Source organism: Bactrocera neohumeralis, chromosome 2, assembly GCF_024586455.1.
Source record: "Bactrocera neohumeralis isolate Rockhampton chromosome 2, APGP_CSIRO_Bneo_wtdbg2-racon-allhic-juicebox.fasta_v2, whole genome shotgun sequence".
NCBI lineage: Eukaryota > Metazoa > Arthropoda > Insecta > Diptera > Tephritidae > Bactrocera > Bactrocera neohumeralis.
In genome coordinates this window covers 73,397,771-73,411,640 of record NC_065919.1, presented here as the reverse complement: position 1 = coordinate 73,411,640, position 13,870 = coordinate 73,397,771, and the positions used below count along the sequence as shown (strand labels likewise).

The 13,870-nt window shown below is 33.2% G+C and overlaps 3 protein-coding genes and 1 long non-coding RNA gene across 5 annotated transcripts in view; 1 reads left to right on the top strand and 3 right to left on the bottom strand.

Moving 5' to 3' along the window:
- LOC126757909 (ETV5-related protein Ets96B) overlaps positions 1-2,272 on the bottom strand; it is a 31,612-nt gene extending 29,340 nt beyond the window's left edge. The window contains exon 1 of the mRNA XM_050471834.1: positions 1,507-2,272. Within this exon, the coding sequence (XP_050327791.1) occupies positions 1,507-1,524 (18 nt within the window). The 5' untranslated portion in view covers positions 1,525-2,272. The remainder of the gene's footprint in view (positions 1-1,506) is intronic.
- A 398-nt stretch (positions 2,273-2,670) lies between these two features.
- LOC126751675 (solute carrier family 25 member 44) lies at positions 2,671-5,354 on the top strand. Of its 2 annotated transcripts, none has more exons than XM_050462129.1 (4): positions 2,671-2,814; positions 3,224-4,107; positions 4,168-4,295; positions 4,351-5,354. In XM_050462129.1, the coding sequence occupies exons 2-4, from the start codon at positions 3,423-3,425 to the stop codon at positions 4,540-4,542; spliced, it is 1,005 nt and encodes a 334-aa protein (XP_050318086.1). In that variant the 5' UTR covers positions 2,671-2,814; positions 3,224-3,422; the 3' UTR covers positions 4,543-5,354. The 2 variants fall into 2 exon arrangements, with proteins under 2 accessions (XP_050318086.1, XP_050318087.1); XM_050462130.1 differs by lacking the exon at positions 2,671-2,814 and adding an exon at positions 2,825-3,087.
- A 2,242-nt stretch (positions 5,355-7,596) lies between these two features.
- LOC126751674 (cytoplasmic aconitate hydratase-like) lies at positions 7,597-12,739 on the bottom strand. The gene is made up of 13 exons (XM_050462128.1): positions 12,478-12,739; positions 12,291-12,383; positions 11,369-11,538; positions 11,166-11,311; positions 10,716-10,785; positions 10,439-10,643; positions 10,070-10,372; positions 9,908-10,008; positions 9,723-9,839; positions 8,834-9,488; positions 8,337-8,769; positions 7,982-8,267; positions 7,597-7,904 (listed from the first exon to the last, which is right to left on the bottom strand). Exons 1-13 carry the CDS (start codon positions 12,482-12,484, stop codon positions 7,794-7,796), a joined length of 2,697 nt encoding a protein of 898 aa, XP_050318085.1. The 5' UTR covers positions 12,485-12,739; the 3' UTR covers positions 7,597-7,793.
- Positions 12,740-12,923: 184 nt separating this feature from the next.
- Positions 12,924-13,573, bottom strand: LOC126763142 (uncharacterized). Its single transcript, XR_007667569.1, has 2 exons — positions 13,493-13,573; positions 12,924-13,427 (listed from the first exon to the last, which is right to left on the bottom strand). It is a non-coding gene; the product is annotated as an uncharacterized LOC126763142 (long non-coding RNA).
- Between the last annotated feature and the right edge of the window lie 297 nt (positions 13,574-13,870).

Genomic DNA, 13,870 nt, shown 5'->3' with positions numbered 1-13,870 from the left:
TTTGAAATGTAAGCTTTAATAAAAATTAAAATTATTTATTTATTGATAAGTCTTTTGTAAGGAAATTTGTATTTAGTTTCCCGAGATGTCTGCAATAAATAACAAACATTAAATAAAGTAAAGTATCTGTTGATAATAATGATATGTATGTATATTGGGTCTAAAACTATATTCGTACTGCGTGCCTTAGAAGCGTAAAATAATAATCTCCTTTTCGATGAAGACTATTAGCAAACACAAGAAGGCCGGGGAGAATCTTTGTATTAAAAGCTATTTTTTGGTAAATTGAGCTTCGACAACTGGGTGAAACTATTAAAGGGGCGCGGAGTCACAACAACTATAGAAATTGCAGCCACTGTCGGAAAAATATTTGGAAAACAGTGGTTGGGAAGTTTTGTCTAACCTACCCTACAACTCAGACCTTGCCTCTTCTGACTATCATTTGGTCTGGTTTATTCAGAATGCTCTTACTGAAGTGAGATCAATACATCAAAAATTGGCTTGATTCATTCTTGGTTGCCAAATGGTTCTTTTGGAATGGAATCCATAAATCGCCATAAAGATGAGAAAATATTATGTATGCAATATGTTGAATAATACATACATACATGTTTTTGTCAAATAATTTTGAAAAAAAAAAAATCGAATTGAACTGATTTTCTTCCGCCGCGATCGATCGATCTCGGTAGGGAGCGTTCCTAGCTAACGAACAAGCGACTGGTCGGTTGTCTCCGAGCACCTGAAGAGTCAAGACAAACATTTTCGCGCGACGTCTTTCTGTGAGTGGTGCAAGCCGAAAATGCAGCGTTCGTACATTTTTTTTAAATCGACTCAGTCCTATTACTTTTCGGACAAACCTGTATATAGTAAATAAGCTAGACGGGCCTTTTCTAGACAGATTCGGTTCATTTTTTTAATATTATGGTATATTAAAGGCTGGATCAAAAATCCGTTTAGTTATAGTAACAGATCCTAACATATTCTCAACACTTAGTATTTGCTTCAACCGAAAATGGTATGTAAGGTTTTCACCAGCCCTTTGCTTGACGTTTTGTGATTTAAAAAATCGTATGCGATACTTTTTGTTACAAGAGTGACAAAGTAAAGAGGATTAAATACTTAGTTATGTATAATTGAAAAATATAAATATTGCAATTTCATAATAAGTAAAAAAAATTAATTTGTATCTTGTTTCATCACTTTTTGAAGGGAAAATATAATATTTCATGCACGTTTTCTCTCTATGTGATATTTCAAATATCGAACCGAATTTGTAAAAATATTTCGTTAGATTATGTAATTATGTATTATAATAATTGTAAAACTGTATACATTTTTGGTTCGAAAACCGAACCGGAAAGTTATTCCATTTTATTTCTGTTACATTAATTCTTTAATAATATATTTACATGTACAACATAGTATGTATTTTATTTAACATAAATATTTTCATTATATTTGTAAACATACTTTTTCTTTACAATTATTTTTACGTTAAGCTCTTACCAATTTATGGGTATCCATTAGATTTGTTCACGATCATTTAATTTATCCGTTAAATGTTATATTTCTTTTCTCTCTTATTTCGTCTTACATTTGACTATTTGTATTTGAATAATCAGATGTGTAAATTAACGTTCACTTTAGAGATTTAGAGATACGTATTCAAAAACTGCTTTTTATAATCAAAATTAAATTAGCTAAAAGTTTATGGCAAATATATTAAGCACACTTTTACAAATTTCTCCGAGACGTATTTATGCTAAACTTTTAAAACCCGTACCGTTACTGTTTGAAAGAATGGAAAAGGATTTCGAATTTAGCTCATCTATGCATAAGTATCACATCTCATATTGATAGAGGCGGGGCTTGATGCTGATAATTTTTAATGCGCATGCTTGTAACGGCCTTATTTGATTTCTTATTGGTCACATATTGTAGTCCTTAAAGCTATTACATACTAACGTATGTACCTATAAGCTATGGATGTACATATGTATACGTAATGTATGTAAATACAGGTATATATGTACATATATATATGCACTGGTATTTTCATATGATTATATGTGATTACATTTGCTTATACATATGTACATATATGAAAATACATACATATGTACAAATATGGTTAGAAAAGTGCTGCTCCTACTTACGTTGAACTAAGTATGTAATCCGAAAAATAAATTTTAATAAATTTTTACACACACTTTAGTATAGATTGCATTCATACACGAAGAACTGTAAATTATTTGAAATGCAACAAATAAAAGTTTTTTAATTATTATCATGAGGTATGTTTTGTTTCAACTTGTATAATTAAATCGAATCGAAAACAAATAATATTTCTTAAATGTAAGTGGTGTCATACTGATATATGTACATATATTAATACTAGCATATTTCTAAAACCAGTATATCTACAAATGTAATGTAAACATTCTCACATTTATAAATAAAAATTATTTGAATTATTTAAACCAAAATACAATATTGTACGTTTTGTTTATATAAAAACAAAATTTACTAACATGTTCTTTCACTCATTTTCGTTCCTTATCTACACAATTATTTTCCTATTGGGTGCAATTCCGAAATCCTCTACCTTTGCAAACTACCCCTTTCAAGCTTTGACAGGTACACTGACAACTTCGTTGACATTTGTAATTGTCATTTTAGTAATTGTGTTTTGCTTATCAGCTAGAATTTTTATTATTGACGTGTGGTAGTTTAGTTCATTTTTTCGCAAAAATAATCCATTGGCAATGATTATTTAACTTGTGAACTCACTAAATAGAGTTCGGTTTTTAAAGTGTAAGTCTCTGAAATTCAAATTATAGCTGCTTTACAAGTGTTATATCAATAATCCAAAATTGCAAATTTCGCAAGTCAGTGATGTATTTCATTATACTCAACGTTAAATATGTTGGTCAAGATGCGAATGTTTACAATAGTGTGTCATACGGTGGACTATCGTGGTTGTTATATAACTAATGCTTAATAATGTCTCCTTTAAGGATATGTATCCTTTAAATATTTAAGACAAGACAATAAATATTTTGTAATTATATGGCTTTATAAACAATGGTATGTTAAGCATATATATAATATATACATATAATTTGTACGTACTGACCCTGAACAAACAACATGGTCAATGACATTGGCAAAGAAAATAAATATTAAATAGTATATATATTTGGACTTAATTTTACTTTTGCAGGACGACATGAATTGTACTTAGCTTTTACTTGCGGGAACATCGGAGCGTACAGCTTTCTTAGGACTGTAAAAATTAATCACCATCATTGCATCACAAATCTGAATGTACGCGCTTTTTACACCAAATACTATTGTCAGAATCAACTTCATCACAGTCGCTGCCAATTCTTTTGGGCTTCATCGAACTAAGAGCTAACATCATGAATCGCATTTCAGTTGCAAGTGGAGCTGCTACCGGTTCTGGTAGTTCCGTAGATGCTACCCCATACATACGAACCATCGAATGGGACATGATGAATAAAACGAAATTTTTTCCACTTTCCATGTTGAGTTCGTTTTCTGTGCGATGTTGCCTATTTCCATTGACCGTGATAAAAACACAATTACAAGTGCAATATAAAAGTGATGTGTATAAAGGCATGATTGATTGTGCAATAAAAATATATCGGTCAGAAGGTGTTCCCGGTCTATATCGTGGATTTTGGATATCATCAGTGCAAATTGTGTCAGGTGTATTCTACATAAGTACATATGAGGGTGTACGACACCTACTAAATGAAATAGGTGCCGGTCACCGTACAAAAGCCCTGGTTGCTGGTGGTTGTGCTTCACTTGTTGGCCAAACTATTGTGGTACCATTTGATGTAATATCACAACATGCTATGGTATTGGGTATGGCAGCCCATGCAGGTCCTAGAGCTGACCTCAACCCACTTGGCATAAAAACCGGACCTGGTCGCAGTCGATTTGCTTTGTCAATGGATATATCACGTGAGATATTGAAACGTGATGGTTTTCGCGGTTTCTATCGTGGCTATACAGCAAGTTTAATGGCATATGTACCCAATTCTGCAATGTGGTGGGCTTTTTATCACTTGTATCAAGGTAGTAAATGCGGTAGAATAAATGAAATTCACATATGTATTAATTGCTTGCAACTTTTAGATGAACTGTGTCGAATATGCCCCCCTTGGGTGTCACATCTCTTCATACAATGCGTTGCAGGTAGTTTAGGTGGATTTACTACTACCATAATCACAAATCCGCTTGATATAGTCAGAGCCCGCCTTCAAGTAAGTAAATCATATAAATTTCGTTGCGAATGAAAATTAACTTTTATTCTTGAAGGTGCAAAGACTGGAATCAATGCGTGTTGCATTTCAAGAGTTATGGCGAGAAGAGCATCTACACTGTTTCTTTAAAGGTTTGTCCGCACGACTGGTACAGTCTGCGGCATTTTCATTTAGCATAATTTTAGGCTACGAGACAATAAAACGAATAGCAGTTGAAGAGCAATACAAACATCAAATACGTTGGTAAATTCGTAGTTATAGTAAAGCTATGAATATGCACAACTATGTAACCACCAAGTGTTAACTGTATACAAACTCACTCACCAGAATCACATCCTGATCAATTAAATACCGTATATAAGCATGCCAAAGAAATCAATCACCGCTTATTGTGTTATTCGACAATTACTATATCTAAATAGTAATCGAATTTGCCTCATGTATTTGTTTAGCAATTTATGTTGTCATATTATTGCTACCCTCTCGTATGCACATACATATATATCATGGAAATCGATAACAATAATAATGTGTGGATGTATTATCTAACTGGTGGTGTGCACATCCTTTTTGGGGCTAAATAGACTAATTATAAATTATGCTGTAAATACTGGAAAATGAATAAATTAATTTTATGATTAAAATTAGCAAGTGTTTAATAGCAATTTGTTGTAATTATTGCATACTATGCGCAAACTAAATAGTAATAAATATAGAAATTTTGTAATAAACTATTGTTGGTATTTTAGTTTTAATGTAGTTTAGTTAAATTATTGAACAATGTTTTCAAAGTAAACTCTTTACTTGTTTAACATTAATTATTATTAATTCGAAAGGTTGGAACGAATTGCTTAATATAATTATTTGTAATATGTTGGTAGTAATAAAATTATTATAAATGTTAACAATGTGGAATAGTTATGTATGTGTTTTAGAAATATAAGTGCAACTGTAACAAACACAAATATGGCAATATAGTCAAGAATATGCAAACAAACAAAGCAAGAAAATTTCTGGTCAAATAGTAATAAAACAATAATAACAACAAAAACAATGTAATATATATGCATTTATATATTATTCTGAGTGGTTTTTTAATGAAATTAAATGTGAGTATTATTCTCCTATTACTGTGCTATGTATAAGCTTTGGAATGATTCGTATTTTAAAATGCGAACTGCATTTTCTGTTAGCAGAGGCAATTCAAGACTTCAAATCGATCAAAAACATTTAATTCCGGAAGTATAGCCTGATAGTCTAAACATTTTTCGTTGAACTGTAAAATGTGCTGACCTGTCTCTTAGAGGGCAAGTGCCGAACGATTTGTAACGGTATAAGAAAGTAATGTAACCAAACTAATATTGACATATAATATACATATGTACATATGTATATACACATTAGGGAGGGAGAAAGAATGTGATATGCGGGCCCCATCAATTTATTGATATTATAATATATAATACTTGTTTTGAGAAAAAAATAGTTTCCTTATACCATACTTATATTTCTTGTTGATGTTGCATGCGTTCTTGCGTAACTTGGTAAAGTTCGGATAAAGCATCCAGAATAATTATTGGTTCCGAACTTTACTTTTTAATTGATGTTAACCGCCGGGAAGTCTGTAGGAGCATAATTTCAAATTATAATATTACATGAAAAAACGACATTGATTCATAATGGCAGCAATTGTTGAAGAAAAAAAAAACTGCAAACAAATTTTGTAGAACTCCAGGCCCCCTGAAAACTCCGAGCCTAGGAGGAATTGGGGATGTTCGAGCAAGCAAATAACTGCAGCAATATTGCGACAGTGTTGTTTTTCTGCAGATTCTGCAAAATTTTTGCGTCGAATATGATGCCTTGTTATACTGCCGCAGTGATTGAGACTCGAACATCCCCATTGTCTCCGACCTTCTTTTCTACATTATATTTTCTTAAACAGTTTACTAGAAAATTAAAAAAAAAAAACTAAAAGCTGGTTTAAACTCCTAATGCAACATTTACTTACCAATAATATTTTTGATGAACAGGAATTACCAAAAAAAGTACCGTGCTTATAATGATAAGAGATCAATTTGAACAACTTAAAATATATACTCAAGTCTGAAGTACTTTCAGTACTCCGTGTGTGTGTGTGTGCAGTTGTATTGTTCATGGCATATGAGGTATCAGTTATTATATTAAAAACAAAAAAAAATACTTAACCAAAATGAGTACGTTCTCGTTGTTGTGTGCGATTACAATGCCGATTCAATCAAAATGAAGATATATAATGCTGACTATTACAGAAAATTGCTTTCTTAAGCTACATGTATTGAGTTTGCAGTAAAATTGGTAATTTTTTCTGCGTTTTCAACTCTTATGTTTTAGCAGAAATTTTTTGCATTCGTAAGTAACCCGATAAATGACATAGAATTAGGGCAACGAACGCAAAAGACGAGCTTATAAGAGGCCTGCATTTGCTATATGCACACTTAGTTGGCGCGGAAATCCATAGACGTCCAGAAACGTTGAAAACACTTGTAGAAAAAAAGTTGAAAATTGTAATTTTAAACCTGACACATGGATATTTAATTTCAAAGTATACATACATATATAATATTTTCTACGGTATTAGTGTAAGGATATTTCACAATTAATTGCTTTGGTGTGTTAGCTTATGATGACGAAGGACCGTCCCAGTGCGTATTTAGCGATCATAAAGCTAGAACATCAATGCATTTCGCTGTGAAAATTAGTACAAGAAACAATATAAACGTGGCGTTATGTATAAAATTCGTCAGTGCATGTCTCGTTGTGTAAAACAGTTATAGAGTTATATCGAGTTATCTAAGGAAATAGTAGCCGTGATTTTATTCAACTCGAAGTGTTTGCATATCACAGTTGCTGTTTCTTTTAGATAGCTCTTTTGTAAGCATCCAGGTATTTTTAATGTGACATAGAATAAATGGCATTCTACTCTTGCGCGTAGCCAATATATCATATCAGTTTTGATATATGAGATATACCAAGTTCAGTTTTGTTCAAATAATTATTCTGTTGCCTTTCATCACTGGGCTTTGTTTATCTCATAGTATTAAAATGTGACCGACGTTTAAAAAAAAAAAAAAAACCTGAATTCGAAGAGCAACTGTTAATAGTAAATTTTGCTAACCTGAATATTCGAATTTTCCAATGAAAAATTTACTACGAAACGTTTTAAATTGGGATAGAATGACGAGCTGCGGGTACCCAACGAAAGTCGAGAAACACTATAGTTGAAGATACAGAAGTTTTTACACTTCAATTTAAACATTATTAATTAATATATCAATTATATTTTATTATGTGTGTAAGTAAGAAATTACCCTTTTAACCTTGATGCCTTATTATTAAAAATATTTTGCATTTCATGCATAACTGGAAAGTTTAAACTCTGAATAATAAAAGGCTTTCGGAAGTGTCTTCCTTTTACTTGTTATATCCATATATATTGCCCGTATTGCTGTGCATTTTCAATTAAGCAAACATTTTTCGAATCATGTAGTTCAGAATTCCACCGTTCCTGTAGTAGGTAATATCGACTTCCGTGTCGAATCTTACAATAGTGTCGAACACTACGCCATTAGCCTGCATGTGAAATCAGAGAATTTATTATCAATAACGAAATTTCATACAAAACTGTGCAATAGTAACATGACACAAACCTCAACTTGAATTTTCTGACCAGGTTTCAAGTCGCTCTCTGGTATAGAAATATTATAGACCTCGCGTCCATTTAGATTTAAAGTGTCTGCATTTTGTCCTGGTAAGAATTGCAGAGGTATGATGCCCATACCAACCAAATTAGAACGATGAATACGTTCGTAAGACTCAGCTATTACGGCTTTGATGCCCAATAACAAGGGGCCTTTAGCAGCCCAATCGCGGCTGGAACCGCTACCGTAGTCTTTGCCTGCTATAAGCACTAATGGTGTGCCATCTTCACGATAACTAAATAAATAATGTTAATAAGATTTAGGTTTTTATACTTTTAACTTAATGCTTTTAATTTCTACCCACCGATCAGCACAATCGAACACATCCATTTCTTCGTTGCTTGGTATATGCACGGTGCGTGGACCGGTTTTGCTCACCAATTTATTAACTAAACGAATATTTGCGAACGTGCCGCGGGCCATTACAGCATCATTGCCACGACGTGATCCATACGAGTTGAAATCGCGTGGCGTCAAATTACGTTCGGATAGATAACGTGCAGCGGGCGAATTTCTAGCAATAGAACCGGCCGGTGATATATGATCTGTTGTAACAGAATCGCCTAAATACAATAAGCAGCGCGCATTTTGTATACCCTTCAGTGGTGGCAATTCACGGGTCATACCATCGAAAAATGGTGGGTGCTTAATGTATGTAGATTCAGTATTCCACGGATATAATTTGCTTTCAGCTACCTCAATCTTTTGCCAGTCTTCAGATCCCAATGTTATTTTACCTAAATTAATAATAGAATTTGCGTTAGTTGCTTTTGATCCGTTCAATGGGATCGAATGTCATACCGTAAACTTCTTTGAACATAGCTGGTATGACGTGTTTACTCTCGACGTCTTGGATTTCATTGCGGGTTGGCCATATATCACGCAAGAATACCTTTTCACCAGACGGGCCCTGACCTAATGGCTCTGTTTCAAAATCAATATCGACGCGACCAGCAATTGCGTAAGCAATAACCAACAGTGGGCTGGCCAAGTAGTTGGCGCGGGTATTAGGATGAATGCGTCCTTCGAAGTTTCGGTTTCCGGACAAAACACCACAGCACACCAAGCCATTCTTTTCGATGGTATTTACAACATTATCGTCAAGTGGTCCGGAGTTGCCGATACATGTCATACAACCGTAGCCGACAATATCAAAACCTAACTTCTGTAAGTATGGAATAACTCCCGATTCTTGCAAATAATAGGTAACCACACCAGATCCTGGTGATAGCGATGTTTTAATATAAGGCATCACTGACAGTCCTTTTTCTACCGCCTTTTTGGCAAGTAAGCCAGCTCCCAACATGACCGAAGGATTGGAAGTGTTTGTACAAGATGTAATTGCAGCAATCACAACTGAACCATGGCGAATAGTGTAAGTTTTTCCATTATCCCATTGGAATTGTCCAGCGGCTTGTAGAGTTTCTGGAGCAATGGCAAATCCTTTAAAGCCGACCTATAGAAGTTGGAGTGAAATTTACGAATGGCATTAACAACATTAATTATTTTTTTTTAAGATTTTAAATATATTTCCGTCAGGAGCGTATTTGGCGAAAATAATCGAGCGAGTAATGTGTATTTCAATTATTAAATTAAATTTGCTTATGTATATACATACGTATTTATATATTTATGAGAAGAATTTCTTGTCATCGTCTTGAGAAGAAGAATAATATCAGTTTACACTTACAGGATTGACCAGACAGGCTTGGAAGTCACCCTTCATATCTGAAACTGCAACACGATCATGCGGTCGTTTAGGTCCCGAAACAGAAGTAACGACAGTTGACAAGTCAAGAGTTAGAGTCTAAATTTAAGAAATTAAAATTGTTATTAAAATATTCGATCAAGTTTTTGGTAGAAATTAATAAATACCTGAGAGTAAATTGGATCTTGTGAGACGTCATTATAATCACGTAATTGACCCGTTTCTTTTAAATATTGTCGGATAACCTCAATTTTTTCCTCTGAGCGATCTGCATTTAAGTCAACATATAAGAAAATGCTTGTCTAACTAAGACTTTGTACAAAATTTACTTGTTTGTCTCAAATAAGCCAATGTGTTTTCGTCGATGGGAAAGAAGCTCACAGTTGCGCCGTTTTCTGGTGACATATTACCGATGGTGGCACGATCCGCTATACTCAACTCTGCTACACCTGGACCATAGAATTCGACGAATTTGCCAACAACACCTAGTTGTCTTAGATTTTTGGTAATAGTCAATACCAAATCAGTAGATGTAACGAGGGGTCCCAGTTTTCCAACAAGCTTGTAACCAACTACTTCTGGTAGCAACATGGAAATCGATTGCCCTAACATAACAGCTTCAGCTTCAATACCTTTTGAAAAAAAATATATGTGTGAAAGGTGCTTTGAAATGTCAAGATCTTATGAGTCAGGCTTACCTCCAACACCCCAACCAAGTACACCTAAACCGTTTATCATGGGCGTATGCGAATCGGTACCGACAACACTATCCGGATAGAGCAGTTTTGTATTGCCGTTACCTTCCTCGAATACTACACGCCCCAAATATTCCAAATTTACTTGATGAACTATACCAGAACCAGGTGGAACAATTAACATGTTGTTGAAAGCGCGTGCTCCCCACTTTTGGAAAATAAAAAAAAATTGTATATATGAAATAAGATAGAGAACGGAAACACAAATTTTTTTACATACCTTTAAGAATGTAAAACGTTCTTTATTACGTTGAAATTCTAAACTTTCATTCTTTGTTACTGCATCCGTGCTGTAAGTAAATTACAAAGAGAGATAAGAACTGCGTTTGTACCGAAGCTATAATACTATTCACAGGTAAAATAGTTTCTATAAATGATTCTTATTGATCAAAATCATTTTGTGTGACAACTATATTTATATTGGTCCGATAAGAACAGTTTGTTCGGATATTATAGCGTTTCTTTGGGCACATTCAATTTCTTAAAGACATTTTATCAAATAAAAACTATACTATACTTGCCCAATGCCCGCGGGAAGAAAGGGAAGTATACAAAATTTCAGATCGATATATCAAAACTGAGCGACTAGTTTGCGTATATACAGTCAGACAGACGGACTGACGAACATAACATGTTCAGGGCACAAAAAAAGTAATGGTTGGTCTGCAACCTTCTTGTGAAATCCACTTGAACCGAATGATCGATCACCAAATCGGCAGGACAAATTGGGTTAATTTTCTCGGGATCACCACCAAGTTTTAAGACTGCATCACGCATTGCAGCGAAGTCCACAACAGCGGGAACACCAGTGAAATCCTATTCAAAAAATATTACTTTGTTTTTATATTATTAAAAAAATATTTATTTACAGACCTGCAGTATAACACGTGCCGGCTTGAAGGAAACTTCCACATCGTTTTGACCTTGCCTCAGGTCGGGAGTCCAAGCCAAAATGTTTTGCACATCTTTTTCAAGTACATAAAAGTTATCGCAGTTTCTCACTGCAGATTCCAGCAGCACACGAATTGAGTACGGTAGTTTATCTATTAAACACGGAAACATAACACAGACATAATATTAAACTAATCAACATGATAAGAGCTATAGATAACCAACTGGGACTAATTATGCACAATGATAAAAAAGAGAGAATTAGTAATTAGGAAATTCTAATCTTATATAAAAATATTCTCGACACTTATTTGTTTGGCTTTTTATACATACATATGTATATTACTCAAGAAAAATCTTAACACGCTTATGCAATATATACAATTATTTTTGAGCTGTATGTGCCCTCTTTTTATCGCTTACGATTATGCAAAAGCTGTGATTCGCCAAATCATTGGCGCGATAGCAAAGCTCAAGTGGCGCGTTTAGCATATGTCTGATTTGGAAATACATAGTCTTATTCTTGCTTAACCTTTTGATACTTGAGTAAATATATATGAAGCTTATCGAAACAAGTTTTATATGAATTTACGTATGTGCAGTGCATTCCAAAGGTGCGTCTGATTAAATAACTTTTCATAAACTCCATTGCAATGGCAATGCACCGAGTTACAAGCATAACTATCAGTATGACTTGTACGCACGTATGTTACATGTATTTAAACATACTTCGATAAACGACTCAATTATTTATTCTGGTTTGGTAAATTGCACTTTTTTGATTATACAAGTATTAATTTCAACATAAATATATGCATGTATATAGAGCATGTAATCTATGTTATAGCACAAAAATCAATCGAATGATCCCTGAATAAATATTTTGACAATTAAAGATACTTACTGTAGTTTGGATCAATTGAAGCCAAGTCGAAGTATTTGTATGTTGTTCCATTCAACGAAAATGACTTTTGAAACTGCGCAAAAGGATTGGCACCTACACAATTTTAATATTTATTACGATATATTCTTTTAAAAACATATTTTTAATGAAAATAAATCTGGTCTTATTTCGTGTTTAATTATCTTACCGGCCATTGTATTAAGTTTGTATAATCTATTTTAATAACCGGAATAACAAGAGAATAATTTCACTGGAGGCGCGTCTGAGCACAAATGATTCTCACAAACAAATGGCAATGCCGGAGTATTACCCCAGCAATATAATTCCGATCCAAAACCGAATTACTTATTATTAACACAAATTCACAATCGGTAAACGGTCGTTACAACAAATATATTAATTTATGTGTTAAATGGTATTCGTTATCTAGCTCTGTGAGCTTATCAGATGTTTATGGAATGGGAATGGTATAAAGTTTTCATTTCCTATTACTTACACTCTCGAATTAGTAAAAGTTTACACTACCAAAAAATACAACCATCTGGCTGCGTTCATAACAATGCCGAAGATCGAAATAATTGTATGCCATTTCCAACCATTACATAAATTACTTATTTATGTTCCAAAAATGTATTGATTAGTAAGCATATTGGAATTTTTATTTATTTTTGCGTTTAATATAAATTTTTTAGTTTTACAAATGCCACTACCTCTACACGTGTTATACCTAGCAATATACATATGTGCACACAACTTAATGACTGTGAGTCAACCATATTATCATATATGCATTATGTATATATAAAACCCATAATAGTATTTGATAAAATATATAAACCAATATGAACATTTGGAAAATCACACTTATGTTCGAACATAACATAATTTATTTAATGTACTATTTATGTACATATTAAATTTAGATTTAGCTACATACTTATATAAAGGCTTAAATTTAAACAATATCTTTCAAGGTTATAGCACAATTCTTTTAATCTTCCTCTAACGCCAAATTTGTGCTACCGATATTTGTGCCGGGATTTCCAGTTGTAGTAACCCCGGTAGCTGGGTAATCCCTTGAATTAGGTTTACCAGTAGCGGGTGGTACAGTTGGTAAGTCAACGGATTTCCTCGTACCTAAAAATGTAAATAAATGTACACAAATTTAAATTTTTAACATATTAAAAATTTGCCAAACTTACTGCAACAACCACCCATATTAAAAGCAAAAGAATTTGATAGGTTTCCAATCACTCCCGACAGTTAATGATAAACTGAAAGCTAAGAACCAATTTGATAACAAAGTTCTATTACATATAGACAAAATAAAGAAAATTAAACCCCAAATGATAAGATTTGGTAGTTCATTTATATTCACCCTACAAAAGGCTATATGACTATGTAAACATTGTTAAAAAATATTTCCTGATTTATATATTTTTTCGTAATCTTATAGTTTTTCTTGAAAAAAGAACACAACTCCATATAAGGGTGAAGATGATTATGCCTTTTTAAAGAATTTACACCTAAAATTGAAAACATTCTTTGGCAAAAATGACAATTGTACGTATTGACAAGTT